General features: G+C 44.9%; 1 protein-coding gene across 9 annotated transcripts in view; it reads right to left on the bottom strand.

Annotated features, from left to right (window-relative positions):
• myh14 (myosin, heavy chain 14, non-muscle) overlaps positions 1 to 24,329 on the bottom strand; it is a 28,955-nt gene extending 4,626 nt beyond the window's left edge. The window contains exons 1-43 of one of the 9 annotated variants that reach the window (XM_081695999.1): positions 24,153 to 24,326; positions 20,280 to 20,448; positions 18,576 to 18,782; positions 17,874 to 18,030; positions 17,316 to 17,343; positions 16,515 to 16,632; positions 16,192 to 16,239; positions 15,833 to 15,844; positions 15,085 to 15,177; positions 14,935 to 14,998; positions 14,725 to 14,823; positions 14,479 to 14,622; positions 13,999 to 14,213; positions 13,589 to 13,741; positions 13,267 to 13,440; positions 12,864 to 13,037; positions 12,650 to 12,764; positions 11,949 to 12,020; positions 10,859 to 11,073; positions 10,442 to 10,563; positions 10,051 to 10,120; positions 9,552 to 9,712; positions 9,243 to 9,351; positions 8,916 to 9,047; positions 8,533 to 8,739; positions 8,023 to 8,160; positions 7,637 to 7,760; positions 7,304 to 7,475; positions 6,914 to 7,126; positions 6,394 to 6,538; positions 5,862 to 6,068; positions 5,298 to 5,402; positions 5,039 to 5,191; positions 4,630 to 4,878; positions 4,265 to 4,477; positions 3,628 to 3,840; positions 3,206 to 3,367; positions 2,793 to 2,921; positions 2,466 to 2,554; positions 2,210 to 2,333; positions 1,663 to 1,871; positions 930 to 1,038; positions 380 to 552 (exon numbers count right to left, since the gene is read on the bottom strand). In XM_081695999.1, coding sequence (XP_081552125.1) covers positions 380 to 552; positions 930 to 1,038; positions 1,663 to 1,871; positions 2,210 to 2,333; positions 2,466 to 2,554; positions 2,793 to 2,921; positions 3,206 to 3,367; positions 3,628 to 3,840; positions 4,265 to 4,477; positions 4,630 to 4,878; positions 5,039 to 5,191; positions 5,298 to 5,402; positions 5,862 to 6,068; positions 6,394 to 6,538; positions 6,914 to 7,126; positions 7,304 to 7,475; positions 7,637 to 7,760; positions 8,023 to 8,160; positions 8,533 to 8,739; positions 8,916 to 9,047; positions 9,243 to 9,351; positions 9,552 to 9,712; positions 10,051 to 10,120; positions 10,442 to 10,563; positions 10,859 to 11,073; positions 11,949 to 12,020; positions 12,650 to 12,764; positions 12,864 to 13,037; positions 13,267 to 13,440; positions 13,589 to 13,741; positions 13,999 to 14,213; positions 14,479 to 14,622; positions 14,725 to 14,823; positions 14,935 to 14,998; positions 15,085 to 15,177; positions 15,833 to 15,844; positions 16,192 to 16,239; positions 16,515 to 16,632; positions 17,316 to 17,343; positions 17,874 to 18,030; positions 18,576 to 18,782; positions 20,280 to 20,438 — 5,975 coding nt within the window. In that variant the 5' untranslated portion in view covers positions 20,439 to 20,448; positions 24,153 to 24,326. Of the gene's footprint in view, positions 1 to 379; positions 553 to 929; positions 1,414 to 1,662; positions 1,872 to 2,209; positions 2,334 to 2,465; positions 2,555 to 2,792; positions 2,922 to 3,205; positions 3,368 to 3,627; positions 3,841 to 4,264; positions 4,478 to 4,629; positions 4,879 to 5,038; positions 5,192 to 5,297; positions 5,403 to 5,861; positions 6,069 to 6,393; positions 6,539 to 6,913; positions 7,127 to 7,303; positions 7,476 to 7,636; positions 7,761 to 8,022; positions 8,161 to 8,532; positions 8,740 to 8,915; positions 9,048 to 9,242; positions 9,352 to 9,551; positions 9,728 to 10,050; positions 10,121 to 10,441; positions 10,564 to 10,858; positions 11,074 to 11,948; positions 12,021 to 12,649; positions 12,765 to 12,863; positions 13,038 to 13,266; positions 13,441 to 13,588; positions 13,742 to 13,998; positions 14,214 to 14,478; positions 14,623 to 14,724; positions 14,824 to 14,934; positions 14,999 to 15,084; positions 15,178 to 15,832; positions 15,845 to 16,191; positions 16,240 to 16,514; positions 16,633 to 17,315; positions 17,344 to 17,873; positions 18,031 to 18,575; positions 18,783 to 20,279; positions 20,449 to 23,182; positions 23,406 to 24,152 lie in introns of those variants that run through there. The other 8 variants (XM_081695996.1, XM_081695997.1, XM_081696000.1 and 5 more) reach the window with 8 other exon arrangements.
• Positions 24,330 to 24,651: the final 322 nt, after the last annotated feature.

The raw sequence follows: 24,651 nt of genomic DNA on the forward strand, positions 1-24,651 counted from the left end.
GACAAGACCAGGAAGCAATAGTGTCATGATCTTTAACCCACAAAGGACAAATGAGGATATCTTAGCGAGGGTTACATGAGGTGTGCAAAGAAAGTTCCCAGTTGAAAACAAACTCATGTACAAGAAACACAGACACACGCAGTAAAGACATCCTTGTTGGCTTTGGTTCGCTCTGTACCAGCGAGTGAAATGGACAAACACGTTCAAACGCAGGAACACACACGCAACTATATTAAATGATGGTGAATTAACCGCGCACACACAAACAAGCAAGCAAGTGTATCAAAGTGAAAACTAGCATCTGTTTCCAGCTGCGTTACACCCGATTCCAGTGCATGCTTCCCCAGGTCATCCTGGCTGCCTGCAGACAGGGCTCTACCTGAGCTGTGAACGCAGGGCGTTGAGCTCGCGCGTCATGCTCTGCATGCTGTCGCCCATCTCCTCCAGCTCACGTTGCAGCTTTCTGCGCTGGGCGTTGGTGCGCGAGTTCTCCTCCTCCACCTCCTCCAGCTGACGCTTCAGCTGACGAACGCGCCCCATCGACTTGTCCAGCTGTGGGCAGACAAATCAAAACATTGTTGAATGTAGAGTATAAGGAAGTTCTACTATTGCTACACTACCAGCTCCAGACTCTGGGTTGAGAAAGACTTTAGAATATTTCAGAAACTATACTATATTTACCATATTTACTATATATTTAAAATATGTACCATATACGGGTCTCACTAGTCCTCTAGGCCTAATGTGGCATCATAAATATGATAATTTATACTTGGTATTAAATGTATTATGATCCCATTTGACTGTCCTTCTAGTGAGCTCAGAAGAGCACCCACATAGTAGAAGCCCTTTGTACAGTTCTTGCCTGTCTGGTCTGTGTATAACTTGGTAGAAGATTTGAAGTGGACATAGGGACAGAGGGGACGTACCTGCTCTCTGTACTGGTCTGCGTGTCTCCTTTCATCCTCCACCTGCATCACCACCTCCTTCAGCTTCTTCTCCGTTTTCCGCACCAGCTTGTTGGCGAGGGAGCGCTCCCTGCGAGAGCGGGGGGCAAGGCGATGGGACCAGAGGCAGAAGCAGCCCTCTGCCCCCTTCTCTAAAGCGCCCAGCAAAGGTTAGCAAAGGTGCACTGTCCTAAGATCCCTGACAACGCAGATGACGACATGCATCGGGAGGCCTAGTGATGCGGGAGCTGGGTTATGAAGCGTAGACCGGCCCAGGCCTGAACTCTTTCAGCCCCACTGGGACTTCACCTAGACACAGCTGACTGCGAGGAAGATTGAGGAAGAGCTCTGTGGATGGCGGTGGGTTTCACTGTGTGCTTCGATGTTACTGAGTGCAACCAAGGCTTCAGTATAAATGAACAAAGCTTTACAAACTAGTTGAAATATCGAGCAGCTAACATAAAGGCTGTGAAGGGAAATGATGAAAGATGTGTTTAGATGTTGGCAGGAACATCTAAAAATACTCATCCCAAACCTTCTTTCTAATATGCATTTAAAATACTGAGCAACCATAGCTGCATAGATAGAATCAACAAATGGATCATGACAAGGTGCTCAGTGTGCACTGGTTTTGTGTAACAAAAAAAGGTCTGATGGCTTTATCCAACTGACTCTCATGCGAAACTGCCCCCCAACCCCCACCCTGATTACGCACTGCCTCTCCTGCTCCAGCTGCTCCTCCATGGAGTCAATCTTGGCCTCCAGGGCGGCAACGCTGAGTCTGTGCTTGCCCCTCACAGCTCCTTCCAGCTCAGTCAGCCTGGTCTTCAGCTCCTTGTTCTGCCTCTCGAGGCTCTCTCGCGTTCCCTCGCTCTTCTGCACCAGAGTCCGCTCACCGGCCAGCTGCACTGTCAGTGTCTCCACCTGACAGAGAGCAAGCCAGAGAGAGCCAGAGCCGGAGAGAGACAGAGCCGGAGAGAGACAGAGCCGGAGAGAGAAAGAGCAGGCAAGAGACAGAGCCAGATTTGCACCAGATACAGATACTCCAAAATGTTATGTAGATACTCCAAAATGATATTACACTCTACAGTGCATCAAATCTTTAAGTGGCAAGATTTTCAGTTTGGATTTGGACATAAATTAAAAGCTAACTACTATTATCTGCAACTTGGAGCAATTACAAAAAAAACAACAACTGTAAAAGTATATTAAGGATATAGGAGAAAAGAGTGTAGTTTTTGTATGGGGAGAGGGGGTTGGACCTGTAGTGTGGTCTTCCGCTGCCTCTCAGCCAAAAGCTCAGCATTGCCCTGCTCCTCTTCCAGCTCCTCCTCCAGCTGATTGATCCTGGTCTCCAGACGCCTCTTCTCTTCACACAGAGCCGTCCTGCAAGGCAGAGAGGCGTTATCCATACATACACTTACACACACACACACAAACACACACACACACACACATACACACATATACACAAACATACACACACACTTACACACTTACTTTTACAAATATACCTACTTTGCAGTGTTGGCATTGAGAATCTCCTCCGCCATCTCATCCCTTCCCTGCTGAGCCTGCCTCCGTGACCTATCTGACACTGCCAGCTCCTGAGAGACAGAGAGGCAGTCATTATGCCACGTAGCCATGACTGGCTGCACAGGCTTAATGAAGTGGTTTTTATATTCATTCATGTCACTTATGTATGTCCATATTTATGTAAACACACACACAATGCACACAGAAACACATACCCGCCTCCCCCCCCCCACCCAAAATAAAACAAAAAATGTGCACACAAACACACTTACACACATGGGATGGGATGGGATGGGATGTGTAACAGACCTCAGTCAGTTGCAGGAGCTCTGCCTCCAGGGTCTGCAGGCGCTTCTCGCTGTCTTTTGATTGGGCAATGATTTCATCTCGAGCTATCTTGGTCTCATCCAGCTCCCGCAATACCTCCTTCATCTGAGCCTGCACACAACCAGGAGAAAACTTCTGTATCACACTGCATATACAGCTACACTAAAGTTTCAGACAGAACATAAATGTGTTATGGGCCAGCCCAAATACAGAAGGTCTAGTGTTATTTGGAACATCTTATATATAACAGAAATAGTGCTTCTGGCCATTTTAAAATTTTTTGTCCAGGTGAATTTTGACAGAACTTGTCTATTTGATGCTATCTGAGATTAATTTCTCCTGGGGCTAAGTGAAAAGTTTGAGCCCTATATTACTCATACAGGATTTTTCATTACCTGAAGCCGTTTGATTTGCCGGAGCGCTTCCTCTCTGCCACGAGTGGCTGCCTCCACCTGAGATGCTGCCTCCTGGAGCTCCGCCTCCATCTGCTTCTTGACGGACAGTGCTTGAGCTCTCTGAGTTTTCTCCTCTTCTAAGAGAGCTTCTAGTTCACGCACCTATAAAGAAAAAAGGAGAGACCAAGAGAGAAAAGGAGGAAGAGTAAAAGGAGGAAGAGTTGCGGATACAACTGGACTTTGGGTAAAATTTTCTTTAGCTAAAGTTTTAATTCTAGCCACAGAATTTTGTAATCCCTTGCGGAGATTATGTACAAGTTTGTCCACATTGACTTGTTGAGGTACAGCAAGTGGAGCTGGATTAGTTACAATGCAGGAGTACCACAGCACATAGTCTCCCAGTCCATGGTAAAGCGGCTGACCTGTTTGTTGAGAGACCTCCTCTTCTCTTCTCCTTTCTCCTCCTTGGTGCTAATCTCCCGTTCAAACTGAGCACGAAGGGCCTGCAGTGTGACCTCCAGGCGCAAGCGGGAGTTCTCTGCCTCAGACAGCTCCTCCTCCAGATCCTGCGTCTGCTCCCGAAGAGACTGGGCCTCCACCTCCAGAGCCCGCCGGGAGCGCTCTAGCTCATGCACCTCGGAAAGAGAGAGGGGAGAGACATGGCTCATTTACATGTTCATGGCATTTTCAAGTTTAGCAGCTGTCAGATTTTGTCCAGCAAGTTACTGATTTAAACAGACGTTTAAACTAACAACAGCCAGTGGTAATCATCAGCCACTTGAATCATCAGTTAAAAGTTAACTAAAGGTTTCTGTTGTGATGTTTTCCACTGTGTGGTAGTAGTTATCGGCTCACTGGGAGTGGTTATGGCCTCAGTGGGAGGGATTATGGGCTCACTGGGAGTGGTTATGGCCTCAATGGGAGGGATTATGGGCACACTGGGAGTGGTTATGGCCTCAGTGGGAGGGATTATGCGCTCACTGGGAGTGGTTATGGACTCAGTGGGAGAGACTATGGGCTCAGTGGGAGGAGAACAAGAGCTACTCATGCATGCCCTACATTCTTGCCCACGTCGTCCTGGGCATTGACAAGCTGCTCCATGTCCAGGCGAAGCTGTTTATTGGTTCTCTCCAGCTCGTCACGCTGCTCTGATGCCTCCTGCAGTGCTCGGGACAGAGCCAGGAACCGGGTCTCTTTCTCGCGGCTCTCAGCCTCTGCCCGGTCTCGCTCCTCAGCCAGCCGGGCACTCACCGCCTTCTCCTCAGCCAGACACTGCAAGGGTCACAGGGCAAAGGTCAGAGAAGCAGCAATGCAGATTCTAAAATTTTAGTCAGTGACTGATGCAGTGATATCAGAATCTTTATCTATGCAGTCCCCTTTTAGGTCATCCATCCATCTATCCATTTCAGCTCTCCCTCCCTAACCTGATCAAACTTCTTTTGCCTCTTCTCCAGAGCGGTGCAGTTCTGCCTCTCTCTCTGCAGGGCGACTGTCATGTCCTCTATCTCCTCCCTTAGACGCTCCTTCTGTCTCTCCACCCGTTCCTTTTCCTCCTCCTTGGTTCGCTCTCTCTGCGTGGCACTCTCTAGCTCCCTCTGCAGTTTCCTCCTGCTCTCCTCTCCTGCTTCCACTGCTGCACTCACCTCTTCCGACTGCCTCTTCAGCTCGGCAAGCTGAGTGCAGGAAAGAAGACAGAACCAGTGTCAGGTAGCACAAAAAAGGTGACGAGTCATGCAATAAATGCAGCAAAAAAACCCAATATGACAAGAAGTGAAATATTTGGCTCTGTGACAGGCGAGGAAGATAAAGGGAACGTGTGAGGAGGGTGTGGACCTGCTGGGTGTAAGTTTGGATTTGCCGTGTGAGCTCTCTGCTTTTTTGCTCTTCCTCCTCCACTCTCTCCACGAGAGCCGCCTTCTCCTCCTCTAGAGCCCGCACACGTGAGCCCAGTGCCAGCTTCTGACGGGTCTCATCCTGCAGTAGCTCCTGTAGCACACACACACACATTCAGCACAGGCCTGTTGCAATCACAGTGCAATTTCAACAATGACAAATGTGTAGATTACAGAGTGACACACCCATGTATCATTACCTGAGCATCATGTAGCTGGCTCTCCAGGCTGCTGACCTCTTTACTCAAACGAAGAGATTTGGAGTCTGATGAAGCCAGAGAGCTGGACAGAGATTCGATCTCCATCTAAAAGAAAGTTAAAGACGAGACAGCCTTGAAGTCCACGCCACATGACCTACCAGCCCCCTGCTTGAGGGACATCAGTCACAGCCTCAAAGGGTTTGAGTGATAATGGTGAATCGATTCAAATGTAGATAGATCCATCTGCATGGAGTAAACATCTCCCCAGTGGGCCAGTAACTAGTTTAACACAGCCACATTGACACTTTCTGCTGAGCTATAATCCTTGTTGTACTCCTATAGTTGAGAGCATGGTGCTAGTAACACCAGGGTCAGGGGTTTGACCCATACTGTCATACAGATAAATATGTGAGTTGATCTGGATAAGAATGTCTGCTAAATGCTGTAAATGTTGTAGGACTTAAGGCATGTGGTGGTGAGACTGGACTCAGGAAGATTTGAATGCATCTCAGCTCTTTCTTTGTGTGTCTCCATCACTGCTCTGCTCCAGCCTTCGCGCTCTACCTGGAGTTTGTGGAGCCGGTCCTCTCTCTCCTCGCGCTCCCGGTCGGCCTGGGCAAGCCGGGCGTTGAGCTCCTGGAGCTGCCCCTCGGCACGCTTCCTGCCCCTCTCGCTCTCCATCTTCCCCCCCTGCAGGGTCTTCAACTCAGCAGTCAGGCTCACACGCTCCTCCTCCAGCATGGCCTTGGCCTTCTCCAGGGACTGCCGAGACTGATGGGACAGCAGACTCGTTACAACACACACACACACACACACACACACACACACACACACACACACACACACACACACACACACACACACACACACACACACATATATATATATATACACATCCACCACACCAAATGCATTCATGCATGCACACATACACATTGTCACACACATACACTGCACAGAAACACACAGGACTAAAACCTTTAAACCCACACCTTATGCCCTTCAGTAGCACTCTGAAAACACAGGATCACACCCACACCACACACACACACACACACACACACACACACACACACAGACAAACACACAGACTCACTCTCTTGGTGTTGTCCAGCTGCTCCTGGAGCGAGTCAATGGCAGCGCAGTGCTTGACTCGGAGCTCTGAGAGCTGGGCCTCATGACGCCGGGTTTCCTCCTCAACCTGCCTCTGGAGTTCCCCCAGTTCAGCCTCCCGCCGAGATCTACACACACACACACACACACACACACACACACACACACACACACACACACACACACACACACACACACACGCACAGGCCCATTATGTTTGGTTTCTGATCAAATATTTCTGCTGATTCTTTAAAATTAGTTTTTGTATGCTTTCCTTATAGCTATTGTACTAATTTTGTACTCATTTTTTGCATCACAAATATCACATCTTGCAAACAAACCAGTTTAACAAACCATTCAAAAGTTATAAAAGGAATTTACTTGACATTAAAAATGATATGATCTTACAAAAATATATAATACAGCTATCTCTTACATTCAGCATATACACACACAGACACACACAAGCAGACAGACAAAGACCCATACCAACACACACAAACCTGAGCTCTTGCTGGGCGGCTGTGGTGTCCAGCGTGTCCTCCAGCTCGGTCTTGAGAGCCTCAAGCTCCTCACCCAGGTCCCTCCTCTGTTTCTCTGCCCTTTCTCTCATCCCTCGCTCATTGTCCACCTCTTCCTTCAGCTCGGATACTTGAGACATAGCCTCCCTCAGAGCCCGCTGTGCTTCAGCTCGCCGAGCACCCTCCTCCTCCAGCCTGACACACACACACATACCCCCCCCCACACACACACACACACACACACACACACAAAGAATACCAACACTAATGAAATGTAAACTTATTTTAATAATTCGGGAGATGAAGCCAGCTGAATTTGTTTGAGCCAGTGTGTGTGTGTGTGTGTGTGTGTGTGTGTGTGTGTGTGTGTACCGTGTTTGTAGTGTGGTGATCTCTTTCTCTCTGGTGGCCAGGCTGCCGCGGAGCTCTGTGGAGATCAGGCCCAGCTCAGAGAGCTGCTCCTGGGCGTCGGCTGCCTCTGCCTCCATGCGCCTCCTCCATTTCTCCTGCTCCAAACGGCCCTGCTCCTCCCGTTTCAGACGCTCTGGGGGGGGGGTGTTAGGCGTGTATTAGGAGGAGGCAAATTAAACACCTTGCAGAACATTCCACCAAAGATCTGCACCATGCAAACACTTCACTGATGATGAAGCAGCTTAAGTTGTCTTAATAAGTTGTTCATTAAGATTAAGAAACTGTGGCTGTTACCTTCTAGGTCAGCAATAACAGCTTCCTGTTTGTTTTTAAGCTTGTTGAGACTCTTCACTTTCTCCTCTTCCTCCGTCAGCTGGTCCGTCACCTCATTCAGCCTCTCTTCCAACTGCTTCTTTTCCTGAGATGGGGGAGGGGGGTGGAGGGAAGCCAACATAACCTGACCATCCAGTGCAGGGGATTAAAGCTCGGGTCTGATCTGGCTGCATTTTTTGGGTGCGCCTGTGTTAACCACAAGAACGCGGATGACACTGTAAGATCAGAGATAAACTATATGGCTGTGGAAATGATGTTATGAAAAAAGACTTCAAGTGCTATCAAGTGTCAGTGCTAAAGAGAAGTGGATTTGAAGGTGACTGTAGTTCTGTTTGAAGATTTGAGACCTTGCTCAGTCTGTCTCTCTGCTCTCCTGTAGTGAGGGTCTCTGTCTCCAGACTCTTCACTTTAGTTTCCAAGGTGACCTTCTCCAGGAGGAGCCTCTGTCTTGCTCCCTCCTCCTCCTCCAACTGTTCTTCTAAATCCTGTGACAGAGAGAGAGAGAGATGGAGAGAGATAAAGAGAGAGGGAGAGAGACAGAGAAGGGAAGAGCGAGAAAGGTAGAATGAGGGAGATGGAAAGAGAAGGAGAACAAGAGGGAAAACGAAAAAGAGGGAGAGAAAAGACAAAATTATTATTATTATTATATTTTTATTTCCATTAATTAGATTAATTCAGCAGTTAGTACACTTATTGAAAATGCTAAACTATATTTTCCAAAACTTTTCCGATTTATAAAGCTCACACAGTCATGCCAATAAAGCCATCATGAATCGACGTGAGGGAAAGGGAAAGAGAGAGAATTACTTTGTGGACAAAACAAGCTCCACATTGACAGTACACAGTAATCCCCTCACCTGTATATGCTGCTGCATTCGCTTCTTCTCATTGGTTAGCTGCACACCTCTCTCTTCCTCTTCCTCCAATCGGCCTTCAAGCTCCCCCAGCACATCTTCGAGCTCCTGCTTACGGCTGGCCAACCGGGCTCTCATCTCCTCTGCCTCAGCGAATAACTCCGCCTCTGCTTGTAGCTGGTCTGTAAGCACCGCCTTCTCTTCCAACAGCTAACAGGTGGGAGATGGGATTGGCCACAACAAAAAAAAGCAGAGAAAATCAGAGTTAGCACTTTATTAACTATGCTTGCAGTTTAAAGCCATCTCAGGATCACTGTGTAAGTTGTTGTACAAAGAACGAAAGAAAGAAAGCGAGAGAACTGAAAGAGAGTTCGGAACTGGTGTACCTGTTGGTGTTTTCTTTCTAATTCATTATAGTCATGTTCCACTTTACTCAGGCTGTCTTTGGCTTTCTGCAGCTCTGCCTCCCGAGCCTGTATTTCCTCATCTTGACGGGTCACTTGCAGCAGTGGCTTCACCTGGGTATGGGGATCAAAGGCTGAAGGGCCAACTAACTGATCCTTAATACTGAAGGAAAGGAATACCTAGACCTGATTAATATTTGAAAAGACATTAAATATTAAAACCTGTTTTAATTCCTTTTGACTCTGTAATAAAATACAAATGCACGTGTGATCCATTTCAGAATGAGGCTACACCCATGTACGTGGCACCTTGGTGAAGAGTCTCCACCACTGCCAGTTGCGCAGCTTCAGGTAGGCGGCGCAGTTCCTTTGCATCACACGCAGGGCACTCAGCTGCTGCTGTTTCTTCAAAAATGCCCTGACAGGAAAACGTATCATTAAACACACACACAAATGCACACATGCATGAATACACACACACACACACACACACACACACATACACACAAATATCTACATACATTAAAAAAAAATGCTCACACAGACAGATACACACATGCACAAATGCACACACTCACACAGTCACAGACACACACACACACACACATATACACTTACCTCCTAGCAAGGTATCCACGGGCAGCGCTTTGGAAGCGGATGATAGTGTCAGTGATCTTGAGGTCTCTCTCCTCCTCCAGGTGGGCCAGCACGCCAGCTCGGAAAAACACCTTACTCTGCCCCACCCTGAACAGATTCTGGTCCAGCTCCAGTGCACTGATCTGAGCACAGTTACACTTTTCATTCCAAATGGAGAGCACGTAGATAATAACATTCACTTTACTGTGTTTAAAAGCCAGCAGTTGCATAATCATGTAAATTACAGAAAAAAAAATGTACAAAATCTCAAAACTGTGGGAGAAATAAACTTCTCCTGTCTAATTTTTTAATATGACTTGACTACAGACAGAGCACCATACATTCTAATGCCTACACAATCAACTGCACTACAACACTCAAACCAAATCTGTGAACAGCTGTATTACCAACAGCCCATACACAGTGCAGATATTTGTCAGGGTGGATGTTGTGCTAGTGCTTGCAAATGCTCGAAACTCACCATGAGCTCACAGGCCTGCTTGCCATCCATGAAGGTGCGGGGTATGGCGTTTGGAGTCAGAATCTCGTACCTGCCAGGCAGCAGCAGGAAGAGACAGTGGGAAACTCAAGGACAAAGATGTGAGAAAGAATCTCCTGCCAGAGTAGTATGTATGACGAGTGAGGAACATCTAGAACGCTCTCACTCCACTCCCAACTTGGTCTGGAGATGTGCTCTAGCCCTCACGCTGGTTATGAAGTACATGAAGAGAGAGTGAATAGGTAGGGTAGTATGTGCCCAGAGGAGATTCCAGGTGGTTATGAAGGCTCAGTCACTGCTTACACAAACAAACAATAAAAGACACTCTCATACGGACACACACAGACAAAGGCTCATAGGCACACATGCTCACCTTTGTCTGAACTCTTGGAAGGGGATGCGATTGGGGAAGCCTTGTCTGCAGATTCTTATTCCCTCTAGGACTCCATTACACCTCAGCTGATCCAAGACCAAATGAGGGCTCAATTTCCCTGCCTGAAAGAGTTGGAGAGCGACAAAGACTGTTGGAGGGGGGAGGTGGAGTTGAGGCACTAACCACAATAGCCAATCTAAAAGATGTACAAAATCAAAAACTAAAATAAATGATTATATAAAAAGGGAAAATTGCTATGTTTTTTTCATTGCAAGGGCTCAATTAAGCACATGAAATTGGTACAATAGACCATGCATAATAGATAGAGTTGACGAGAATTCTGATGGCTTTGATTCTTTGTGTTGTGTTTTTCTCACTTTCATTCTTAGAGTGATGTGTGTTAAGTGTCTTTCTCACTCGTTTCTCGTGGTTAGGAATGATGCAGCGCAGGAAGTTGGGATTTGTGTTTCGCAGGGTGGCCATCAGTTTGGTCAGTGACTCCTTGTACAGCTGTCCAACTGTCCGGAACATTCCTTTCTTCGTCTTCAGCCCTGCTGCTCCAAATGTAACTGGACCACTCCCCTCGGACAGCCCCCCAGATGCCACTTGGTCCAATCCCACAATCCTCTCCACTGAGCAACACAAACAACAAATAGATATTTAATAAAGTAACAAATCAAAAGCCATTATTTAAAACCTTACTCCCTAACTAATAAAACAAAAATGATAGCAGGTGATCTGTGATTGTGAAATCTATCCTGCTCTCAAATGTTTGCAAAGTTGACTCATCGCAGTGACAGCGTAAGTAACCTTCTGGGCCTTCTGACTTTTTAGATTCATTTATTTGCAAAGGAAACAGTGAAGTCTCTAATGTAGGGCAGTTTCTGTCTCTGGACACAGTTAGCCCCACATGTGGGCCGACCTGGATACTCTTTGAAGCACCATGCAATTTCTATGAACAGCCACATCGTACATCTTTAATGAACTTTTAAACTTGTAAACTTTTAATTTTAAACTTTTAAACTTATAAACTTTTTATGAACTTTTTTAAACTTGTAAAATGCATTTTTTTTGTTAGAACTCAGAGAAGGTCTTTTTTTTGGTTAACTGAAATAATTGTTAAAATATAAATATGTTTATTGAAGCATAAATTTAGCTCAATCCTATAATTAGTAATATCCACAACATTGCACACCTGGTAAAGCAGGAAAACCAAAGAACTCATGTGAAGGCCATAGAAACACAACAGGAAAAGCAAATTACTCTACACAACTGAGTACTACAACTACTGTAGCACACACACACCACAGCAACAAATGGTGCATTAAAGGGCTAAGGTGATTAAAAGAAAGATAAAATGAAAGCTAAGAGAAAAATGAACAACACAGCCACACATGGAGGTGCAAGATATTGAGGCCTCGGAGAGAGGGAAGAGAAGAGGAATAGAGAGAGAGAGGAGAAAGGAGAGAATTTAAACCTAAGCAGGCAAGTTGGAGGATTAACCTACTGCTGTCAGAGCCATTGGTCTGCAGGGTGGCATAGGAGTCAAAAAAGTAGACACGGGGAAGAGTCTGAATATCTGAGGGAGGGGAGGGCACACAGGAGAAGAGAGGAGAGGCGACGAGAGGAGAGGAGAGAGGAGACAAAAGAGGAGCGGAGAAGAGAGGAGAGGAGAGGAGACAAGAGAGGAGATGAGAGAGGAAACAAAGAGGAGTGAAGAGGAGAGGAGCGGAGAGGAGAGGAGACAAAAGAGGAGAGGAGAAGAGAGAGGAGACGAGAGAGGAGAAGAGAGAGGAGACAAAAGAAGAGTGGAGAGGAGCGGAGAAGAGAGGAGAGCAGCAGGCAATGAAAGGCAGATAAATAAAATTGAGAGAGGATAAGAGGTGGAGAGGAAGAGAAGGAGTCAGAGAGAGAACATTAGTGCATGACAGTGGCAGACAAACTTCAATATTAGTAATTAGCTAATTAGTCCTAATACTGAGAATATAGAAAATATTGTTGAAACCACAATGCAGAATATGTCCCAATCCATCTGATCTCATATTTCTATTTAACTGATACAATAAATGTGATATAAAGAACCATTAATATGATGATGCAAACCAAGTTTACAAGGTCTTGAAAGAGAGTCAAAGATATACATAACTAGCTCTGATTAATTCCACATACTGTATGTTGAAAGACAGAGACATAAACATGTCTTCTCACCCTCTCTCCAGAGCTCCGATATGAAGTGGTCAGATGACTGGTGCAGTAGAGATGCTACATTATCATTCAGAGGGTCCATGTTCTTCACTAACCACTCATCTGCCTTGTAGTCCACCTGAGAGAATGAGAGAGTGAAAGAGTGAGAGTGTCTGAGTGTGTGTCAAGTGTGTGTCAAGAGCTCAGTGTGTCGAGGGACAGTAAACTGGGGCCACACCTTGCCAGCGTAGTGTATGATGGAGAAGTCAGCCTCTTCACGAAGCTGCCTTGGCCTGTAGAACTTGGGATGTGAGCCTTGCTCAGCACACAACTTATCCACAAAGGAGCGATCCGTTGCCCTTGGAAACCAGCACTCTTCATCCAACAGGGCCAGCACGCCAGGGGGGTGGGCCTGTGCAACCAACCAATCATCACCAGAGACCAGAGATCCAACTAATCCACAGAGACACAATTCAATTAACTAAATAACGTAACTACTCATTATCTAGGAACAGAATCTGCATATGAATATGAATCCCATCTCTCATCTCTAGCAGGACTGGTTCATGGCAGGAAAGGTTACAGAGAAACACTCCCACACACACACAGACAGACACACACACCCACACACACACACTGACCGGCCTCTCGATGAGGTCGATGCAAGGCTGCAGGTCGAGGCCAAAGTCGATGAAGTTCCACTCGATGCCCTCACGCTGGTACTCCTCCTGCTCTAGCACGAACATGGTGTGGTTGAAGAGCTGCTGGAGCTTCTCGTTGGTGTAGTTGATGCACAACTGCTCGAATGAATTCAGCTGGACGAAGAACAGAAGTAGAGAGTGCAGAACATCATCACCTAGACATTTCTGACATGGGAAGGAGGTCAGCCTGGAGAATGTCTGTTCAGCCTGCTCCTCTCTCTCTGTTGCTCTCTCTCTGCTGCTCTGTCTCCACTGCTCTCACCTGGAAAATCTCGAAGCCAGCGATGTCCAGGATGCCGATGAAGGAGGCTCCCTGCCTCTGCCGGCGGTCCAGCGCGCGGTTGATGCGGTGCACCAGCCAGCGGAACAGCCGCTCGTAGGTGGCCTTGGCCAGAGCCTCCACCGCAAAGTCTGCCTGGAAGCACGCAAGCATGGAGAACGAGTTGAAGCCCTTGCCCAAATCCCCGCACACATCCTTGTCAGGCACAATTAAAAGTGTTTTTTGGTCAAACCCACAAAACAAATGGTCTAAATCTGTGTTCCCAGTGACTTTGTTCAGGTGTTTTGGGATACACAAAAAAGGCTTTCTGGTAGGAGCTGAGTACTCTAAGGAACGCATCATACACCTGCTGCACCCCCCTGAAACACACACACACCCACCCACCCACATACCTGCTCCTTGGTCTGGGCCTTCTGCACATACTCGCGGCCCACTTTGATGCGCGGGGTGAGGATGGCACGGCTGAACTCCAGCACGCTGATACCCAGCAGGTGACAGAGCTTCTGTGCAGCTGTGTCATCAGGCATGGAGGCCTGGTCTGAGTTCTTCTCCTTCTGGAAAGAGATGTTTCCAAACTGCAGCACTGCAGAGATGACCTTCAACATGGCTGTCAGAGAGCGGGGGGGTGGGGGGTGGGGGGGGTTAGTTACATGGTTTTTCAAACACCAGCCAGTGTACTTCCTGACCTCAATTGTGTTTTAACACATCTCATAAGTATCCTATGATCCAAAAATTCCCAGCATGCAACACCAGTAGCGTAAGTAAGTTATTGTTCCTTAATACTTCATTGTTATTGCTACGCCAATGCAATTAGCTATGTAATGTGAACAGTGGAATCAGCACTGCTGCAGCACTCCCTGTCTTTCTCTCACATGTGCACTCATCCTGAGTGAAGCCCATGATGCTCATTGAGTCCATGGTCTGGCTGAAGTTCTCTGAATCACTCTGACCCGGAACAGGAACTGATCCCCCACACAGGAAGCGGTACTGATCCGCACTGGCCAGGAGCAGCTCGGCTAGACAGGCAGAAGATCCAAAAATCGTCATTCACTAAAGAACCAAAACATGGCCTGTACAAGACTGTGTGTGCGTGTGTGTGTATTTGTGCATCTTCTCACTTCTCATGGTGTCAGAAGCTCCAGAGAGTAGCTGGTAAAAGATATGGAATGTTCTCTCATCTTTGGCTTGGCGGATAGCTCGAGACTTCTCCAACAGGTCTGATGCTCTGGTTAAAGACACATGTACAAGTGCAAGCACATACAAGGTCCCTGAAGCATCCTCACAATGTTTGAGAATTAAAAAATAAATAAAATCATTTAAAAGGATACAGGTCTCAATGTTGGCACCAACTATGTATCCAGCCACATCAAAATTGATACGGATAAATTTGCCCTGAAACGACACCAAAGATCAGTTTAAGCTGGACACATCACTTCACATAGTTGTAAGCAAATAAGTGAAAGAGAAGCAAGTCTTACAAATCGGGAGGAATTGTCATTTTTGACGGTCTTGGCATTTCCAAAAGCCTCAAGGATAGGGTTGGCCTGTAGTAGCTGTCTCTCTAGCTCCCCCTAAAGGATAGAGAGAGCAGCGCCTCAGAGAAATATCAGCACTAGCATGAAGCCCCACCCTTCTGCAGTTAGCTTTGGCCCAGCACTGTTTTTGATGTTGCAAAGCTCCAGCAACTACAGGGTTAAGTTAATAAAGGAATAAGCAAGAAGGAACAGCCACATTTTTTAAATCACTACACACACTTTGAATAAATCCAGCAATAATAAAGTCAGTAATCAAATCCTTTCTTTTTGAGATGACTTTATTGTTTGAGTGTATTGATCCAAGGTGGATAACCTCAGTCCTTTTATATATATATATATATATATATATATATATATATATATATATATATATATATATATATATATGTGTGTGTGTGTGTGTGTGTGTGTGTGTGTGTGTGTGTGTGTATGTGAATTTCTAATTTGACTGGCAATCATTGAGCATACGTCTACTCTGGTTGATTGCTAGAAAGGTGATTAAAAGTGAACACACATGGGCACATCCCATGCAGGACCGAGGTTGTACACCACTGAGGGTCTGTGTAGATGGCATACAGATCACTAAATGCACAGGCAAGCCACAGCGCCCCCTATGGGAGAACAGGAGCACAGGCACACCACACAGCCAGATCACTACTGTCCCCAAGCGGAGAAGTGGTACCATACTCACATACTGCACACTCTGTTAGAGTGCAGGAATAAAGGAAGGGCAAGGAGGGATGGAGAAACGAGTGCAGGGAAAAAAAACATGACACAAAAACATTAAAATAAGTGCAAACACAAGAACACACTTTTAAGGGATGTACACATAAATGCACAAAACAAACACACTTAAAAAACACAGTGCAGTTAACATAAAAAACATGATTTAGATAAGGTAGATTAGGATGGCTTTAGTCAGAAAGCAAACATCCACACCAACCTTCCTTGTTCTGGGGGGCTAGCATGCACCTGATTTTAGTGGAGATTTGATAAACAGTTTTATGTATTTTGGAACCCACAATGTGCTCCCCACGCTCCCACACTCACCCTGTTTACAGCATTGCTTCCACGACCAAGAGACCGTGTGCCATCCATCTTAACAGGAGAGAAGAGGGAAAATAAGCCAAACCAAAGGACAGGATAAATATTAGAGAACACACTGCAGACGCCTGAACTGCTTCAGACCTGGACTGAAACATGAACACACAGAGCCATGTTTCAGCCATGTTTCAGACATGTTTCTCTTAGTCATATTCCAACCTATGAAATTCTGCAGCGGACACGACAGGAAGTAAAAGGTGGCAAGTAAAAGAGGATCTTCTCCTTGGGGAGGAATAAAGGAGTGTGTGGTGCCTCAGGCCCAGCCCCACCTGCAGGCTGCTGTCTTTGCTGCGGCCCAGAGTGCCACTCTTATGAGACGATGCAACATGTGCCAGGTACTGAATCACCTTCTTGGTGTTCTCTGTTTTCCCTGCGCCGGACTCCCCTCTGGAGTGCACACACACACACACACACACACACACACACACACACACACGCATGTGAATGAGCCACATGCACATAAACACACACATGCACACACAAAGTAGGTCATTTAAAACACAGCACACAGCTACATTCAAATAAACACATACAGATACAAAGCCTTTCAAAGAGTAAAAAACTAGAGTGGAGGAAGGTGATCAAATAAACACTAGCAGGAGATGAAATGACTTGTAGAAACCATCTCCAGCTTAAGTCACTCCCACAGAGACACACACACACACACACACACACACACACACACACACACACACACACACACACACACACACACACACACACACACAAAATAAACCCCAGCAGAGAGAAACCAGCAGCACATAATATGCAGAAAAAGAGCAGTTGTATGTCCATGTGTGTATGCTGCTTGGAGAGGGTCCAGACACCAACAGCGCTGCTGTTCAACAGCTCATCCTTTGTGAAAGTGTAAAACACAATCCACTCGTACCATAAAGAGCTCTGTCAGGCTCTCCGACATTAGCGTGACAAGCTCGCTCCTAGAGCGGCTTCTTTTTTGAAAGGATACAAAAGGTTCTTGGTGCATTGAGAAGTGTACACTCATTGCATTCTCATAAAACCTTTCCAGTTTCCAGGCAAATTCACATTCAGTTTAGATCATTAAAACTCACGTGCAAAGGATGGATTGATCTTCTCTGTCTGCAAAGACAAAGAAAGGGAAAAAGCAACAGCACATTACTGCAAGGACACATCTGTGAGCACTCATGCACAAACAGAGCTGCACTAATAAATATGCTCTTCAAACAGAACCAGTCTGCACTTAGTAAGCAAAACCAGGATAGTGGAAATTGTTCCATCCGCTGGAGTATTACTGAATCATCTACTGAAACATCTTTGCATGTTGACAAAACCTGGCACCTTCTAAGACAGTTTGGAACAATCAAAATTCTGTAAAAGATTTACAACACAATTGACAGGTGTCCCAGACAAATAAAGTCAAAAACATCACTGGAAGTGTAGTGCAGGATCAGCAATGGCGAGTCTATTATTTTCTACAATGAGCTCACTGTGAATGAACACTTGAGCATACTGATGCATGCACATTCACACATTCACACACACACACACGTACAGACACACACATGCACGCACATGCACACACATGTACCCACAAGCCGTATGCGCACATGCACACGTAAACACACACATGCACAGAAACATACACAAACCTTGCAGCATGCTTCTGTAGGCAGCCTCAGATATAGCATAGATGTGTGGTGGCATCTCATGACGCTTTTTCCCACGATACATCTCTACGATGGACTCTGTGTAGATGGGCAGATTCTTGTAGGGGTTTATGACCACGCAAAAAAGGCCTGAGTATGTCTACATACACGCACATACAGAAGGAGAGAGACATCAAGAGAGAACATTACAATGACACACTGTGTGTGTGTGTGTGTGTGTGTGTGTGTGTGTGGGCACAAACTCTCATGGGTATGTACTGTATGAAACCTTGTATGCACCACAAAGCTACAGTCCTTTATGAACAAACAAAGAGGCACATGTGTCATGTTTCTCTGAACTAGACAAACCACATGCAGTGTCCAGTAGCACAACGTATGTGTACACTACACACTTTCTCAAATACTCAATGTAGAAATAGCAACAATATTTGCAATACAGACACACACACTCACACAAGATCTGTAGTATGGCATTCTCTGAGTCTGTGTAATTGTTTAAAATGTGTATATATAGGACTGTGCAGCAGAGTGGAATCTTTAAGGACTTTTTATTAATGAGCTCTTATGAATATAACACATGCACACACACATTAAGTAGCATTAGTTTAATTATGTCACTTATATAAATGCATCAGGTTGTAAACACACAAATAAACACACACATACATACACATATATTCTTACATATATAAGGCCTGAATAATAACGCTCTCTCAGGTTATGCAGAACAGAGGCCTCATTAAGGCAGGTGAGATCAGCCATGTCCTCCACTTTACTGAAACGAGGCGGGTTCATTCGTTGAAGCTCCTCCCGCAGTAATGTCAGTCTCCGCCCACTATCTGTAAGCTCCACTTCCACCTCATCACCTCGCTCCTCACGCACACTCGCAGACTGGCCAACAGAAACAGAAAATATTTTTTTTGTTTATCCTGGAATCACTTGATCTCAAACACACCTGGCCCCACCAATATGGTGCTTAGCCCTTGGGCCCCAGTTAAGTGGCTGGATTTGCAGTTTTACATATGGTTAGCTATGGCCAAACAAAGAGGAACGCAAAAAATATGGAGGATTTCCACAGGAGTAAGCTAACATCTGTAAGGAAGCCAAAAATAGGCTGAAGACTTTGTTTTATGATTAACAGTTGTATTTATGTGTGACTTCCAAAACACAGCACATACACACAGGCATGTACACAGCCTCTTGCTCTCAGTCTAGCTAACTGTGTGCGTGGCATTTCTATTGTGTCCTTTAATGGTAATGATAAATGATTGCAGTTATTGTTTTGATTGTTGACAGTTAAGTGTTTGGCACCCCTGCAGGTTCTAAATGGTCCAGACATTCACAATGAAGGCTGATATATAAAGAATGTCACAGTGATGTCACAGTGTTGACTAGTGAGCTGTTTCAGCCATTTGTACAGCGGTCTGGCCATAGTTCTCCAAGCCAATCTGCCAGTATCTTTTCTGCTATGGCTACACTGCCATACAAATCCTTTGTCACTAATGTTCACTAATGTGGAAACTGGTGGAACAGAGTTCAAAACCTTCAGCAGGATGAGTGTGGGTCTCATCATGCTATGTGGAGAAACAGCTAGACATTTTTGTGGCTGTTCTGGTCAAGTGCTGTCTTGACCAGACACACACACACACACACACACACACACACACACACACACACACACACGAGAAATAGGGGACAGAACATATATACATGTGATGGACCCAGAGAGTCTTAGGGCATGTATGTTTGGGAATATGAAAAAACAGTAGAGATATACTGAGATATGGAGGGGGGAGACAGTGTATATGAATCAGACAGACAGAGGGCAAAAAAGGGAGCATTTCCAGAACTTCTTGTTGGTGATCTCCAGGGCTAAAGTGGGAATTTCTCTCCCTCCCTCTCCCTCTTTCTCCTCTTCTCTCTTTCCCTGTCTTTGTCTGTCTATCTTTCTTTGTCTGTCTATTTGTCTCTCTTCATCTGTCTGGCAATCAGTCAAACAGTCACATGCTCAGAATAGGATGGATTAAAACAAGGCCTCTGTCATGCTGCTGCTTAGCATTCAGCACTGGAGGCTTGGCAGACATATTCATCTATTCATAGAGAGCCATATCAGAACCCTGGAGTGCTGCTGTGGAACTGTGTCAGCATCGAGGAGCTGCAGAGGTTATTAGAGCAGAATAACAGAAACGGAGCAATGAAACCAACTATTCTCAAATATGGCATTTTTTGTCCTGACTATGTGGATAAACAATGAACTAAATTTGGTGTTATGCGGTATTACTAATTTGATTTTAAAAAAGTGCCAACCCCACCAAACTTCAACAGATCATAGTGGCAAACTTCACATGTGGCCAGCACTATTTCACCACACTGACTCCGCTCCCTCACCTCAAAACCGTGTTTCTCAGAGGGAACCCAGACGAGCCTCTTGGCTGCCCAATCAGCTTGGCTGGAGGCAGAAAATACAGCAGTGGGAGAGCTTGGCCCCGCCTCCATGGAGAGGAAGCGGGTGACATCATTAGCACCACCCGACACCGCCTTAGACATGGCACTATCCCTGTTACAAAAAAAGCAAGAAAGAGAACTTTAACAAACTTTCAGAAATTTATAAGAAAACATGGATGAAAACTAGGGTTAGGGTTTTGTGAATACTATAACATAGTTTAGTAATAGTGACTGACAGTCTGAGAAAACCCTCTGCACTGACAAACTTCCTTTATCAAATAGAGATGGGTGATATGGCAAAAACATGATCACAAAATATTTTTTCCATATTGATCATGTAGACATTTGTCACAATATATAATTTGATAATGCTGGCAGTTTGAAAAGTATCCTTCAGACTGAAGCCTAAAGGAAACCAGAGAGTTCAATAGTTATACTTTAGAATATAGTTTATTTGCAAATATAGAATAATATAAACATTTAACTGTGCGAACATGCTTTATCTGTTTAAAAAAAAAAGAAAACCATAAACGTTGGCTTGCCTTGTAACTTACTCAAATAATGTAAATCTAAGCTGTGACTACGATCACAAATTGCTTTTGTAGGGAAGCAAACCTCTCAAATGTGTGTACAATCAAAAAAAAAAAAAAAAGGTAAACATGTAGATCTCAAAGGACCTGACACATTTAAGTATAACTGTAATATAAAATATCCTGCCTCTCACTGTGTGATCAAAGCCCTCCCTGTGCTCTGAGAAGGGCATGGGTGAGGCTCAGAGGGCAAGACACTTAGTTTGGGACTCAAAACCTTTAGAGGTGAAGTACTAATTCAATGTGTTCAGTACTAGTTCAACTAGTTCAGTCTGATTTGGCTATCAGATATCAGTGATCAAAAGCAAAAAAAATGTCTTATACAGCATTTACCATTAGCATCACTGTCAGCATTATGATCAACAAACACTGCTCATCAAGCAAACTGCCAATAAATGCAGTGATTAAGTAAGTATATGCGATACTCCACACTGCAGTTACTGAGGCCTAATCAAGATATTCAGGAAAACATAGAAATTTGTTGTATGTGTGCTTGTGTGTTTGACTGTGTATGTTGCTTGTGTGTGTGTGTGTGTGTGTGTGTGTGTGTGTGTGTGTGTGTATGTGTGTGTGTGTGTGTGTGTGTGTGTGTGTGTGTGTGTGTGTGTGTGTGTGTGTGTATATGTGTGTGTCTGTGTGTGTGTATGTGTGTGTATGTGTGTGTAATATGACAGGGCAGCTCAGACAGCAAAGAGAAGAAGCAAAATATTCAGATATGAACTCATACTGCAAAGGAGGCCATATCACTGTACTCATGCTGCTCTTTCTGTGCCACTGCATGGCCTTCAGATCGAATTACTGCCAAATCTGATTCCATATATACTAGATTCAAATGGACCACCTCCTTATAAACCACTTCTTCCCCTCATTTGATGAGATTCATTCCAAATCATACACAGTACGCCATGAAAATATAGAGAATAAAACTAGATCTAGAGCTTTCACCATTCTAAAAAAAAATGGTTTATTTATTAAACATTTATCTATGTATGATAAGTGATCCTCTCATTTGCAGTAGAACCCTGTAATTATAAAATACCTAAAAGTGCAATAAATAACACCCAAACATTTGGTTTAAATTAATATTGTGATTCATATCTTATATACATACAGGTAAGTGTGTCTCCTAGCCAGTAAGATATTGTCAAAGAATACAAACTGTCTTCCAATCTGTCTGGGCCATACACCACATACAGGTGTTATTATTTAGGAGCTAAACATAAGAAACAAACATTAATCCAGAAACACTATGGGTTATCATTAATTTTACATATAAGAGCTAGAAAAAGATTTTAAAAAATACCAGAAATGGCTGCTGTTGATTCTAAAGCGTACAATGGGTGGAGCACAGCCATCCACTCCCCCTAGTGAAAACACTGGTCAGCATTTCAAAGGCCTACCCTAGAGCTTGGATTCAGGTTTGTCTGTAGGGTGGGGGTGGTTGGGGATGGGTGCATGTATGTGTGAGCATTGGGGTGGAGAGGGTCCCCAAGGATTCAATTACCTGCATTCTGGTTGAAATGGTAGGATGACATTGTGGTGTGATGTACCAGTACTAGCTATGCTTCTGCTTAGTTGCCTTGTGAACTCCATGTGGTTACTGAGCAACAAGATTGTAACATTGCGATGGCAGTGTAGGAGTTTAGCCTACTACACTTGTTTTGGTTTGTTTGTTTGTTTGTTTTTTCATATGATGGGGAGACTTTATATATACTGTAGGAGAGGGCTAAGACTAGTTAATGGGGTTATTAAAAGTCAGTATTTAATTTTTTAACAACTATGCATGTCTAGTTTGACCTCCCCAATGATCTTAGCTACTGTAAGGAAAACTGGAAAACTATTTAGATGTTTTGTCATAATTTCTCTCATTTACCGTCGTGACAGAGAGCGAGCGAGCGAGATGGGGCGTACAACCTTACTCAAGACATTTAATAAGCTTTCATGCTCCATTAGGGTTTATCCACTGACAAACGACTCTAAGAGCTTGTACTATGTGTATTTAAGACCTTATAATCACTGTGAAGAAGAAGAAAAAAAACAAGTGCGTATGGCTCCGTTCTTTATAACAGAGCAAATCGTCTTCGTGGACACGCGGGCGTGAGCGCCCACGAACCCATTTTACTTTACTCTCGTCTCGCCAGTCCGTCGTTACTACGTTTATTTCACAACATGACGAATATGAACTGTGCATCCCTTTCAGATGCGTTGCTTTTAATTGCTTAAATATCTTAATTCACCATTTCACCATTACAATACCTGATGTCGTGGTGCGCCACCACACGCAGCAAAAAAACTACGGCAAAAACTACGGCAACGTCCCCGGCTGCACGCCTCGATTCATCTTCCTCGGCAACATCCTTACTATCGGCACCAGTGTAGACAATGCACGTTTTAAGTTTGCCCAGAGGTCAATGCGGGAAGTGGGGCGTGGGAGGGGTGCAGAAACGCCTCGTTAGCCCATGAGCTCCTTCTTGACAGACCGACAGAAGCCGGTGCCGCGGTAGTGATAGAGTACTGCACAGCCTAACCAAGCCGAGCTACGATGGTACTGATACGATGGCATTAAGTGGGTAAGGGCCGTCTCCTGCCGCGCACTCCCTAACCTGCGTTCACTGTTGCCCCTTTAAACGCTAGTGGTTTTTAAAACTGTTTCAAATCTTAATCACAAAACAGACGACCTACAGTAGGTTGCCTGTCCACAAAGGCGAGAAACCACACCTCGACTGCTAGTCAAAATTGATGAACAACTGCACAGATAGATGGGTCCCAAAACCGTGGAAGAGAATATATGGTCATGTTAAGATAAGGTAACATTCGCATAGACATTATTCTGGAAAGAGGAACGTGAATTACACGAGGCGCATGAATAACTGGGCCGTTAATAATAGTCCATCTAAAGCAGACAGGTCTTATGCAGACATGTGCGACTGCATAAGATACCATATAGGCAATTTTTTAAAAGGCCCTTATTGGTTACCTTTTCAATTTACGATGTCTATATTAAAACAAATACCAGTTAATCTACGGAGATTTCTTTGTTTTATCTATAACTTTATATGTAGAGAGAGAGCGAGAGCTAGTTGCTGAGGGGACTCGCCCTATTCCGTGTCATTTTCGGCTTTCGGCCACCCGCATTTAGACGAACCTCGCAAGGTTAGCAAGGAGCTAAACCCCTGAAATACGATAGACACGCCACGGTGCAGAATAAGGATAAACCGTGTCTTACCTTGAAACTGGTTGTCCAAACTGTGGATATGACGTCAAAATGAAAAGCAGCGTAATTTTCTTATAAATGTTTTACCCTGTAAGGAGTAATACTGCAAATGCGGCTTTTTACATTACAACGTTCTTGTAAAGCCGCACACTCATTCACACTGAGAATAAAACGGAGAGAAGTGAGGGCAAGCTTGAGACTTCAAAGAAACACAAATACTTCCTCTATATTAGCCAATAGATTTAATGCGGAACAGAATATCCCGCCTTCCTGAAAATGGTAGCTCATAGCAATTGAGAATTTACCTTAAAATCCGCCCACTGAATATGCCTGTATGACCACGCCTTTGTACTGGTAATCTTTAGCGCTTTATCCAATACGATGTAGGATTGTGCTATTGACCGATTAGTCAGCCAATTACACAGGCGAAAAGACAGCCCGTATTGCAAAAACGACGTAGGAGAAGGCCAATGAAAGAAGAGAAGTAGGCGTCAGTAGAGAAGTGTCGCGG

This window comes from Electrophorus electricus, chromosome 14 (genome assembly GCF_041902795.1).
Source record: "Electrophorus electricus isolate QZ-2024a chromosome 14, ASM4190279v1, whole genome shotgun sequence".
Lineage (NCBI taxonomy): Eukaryota > Metazoa > Chordata > Actinopteri > Gymnotiformes > Gymnotidae > Electrophorus > Electrophorus electricus.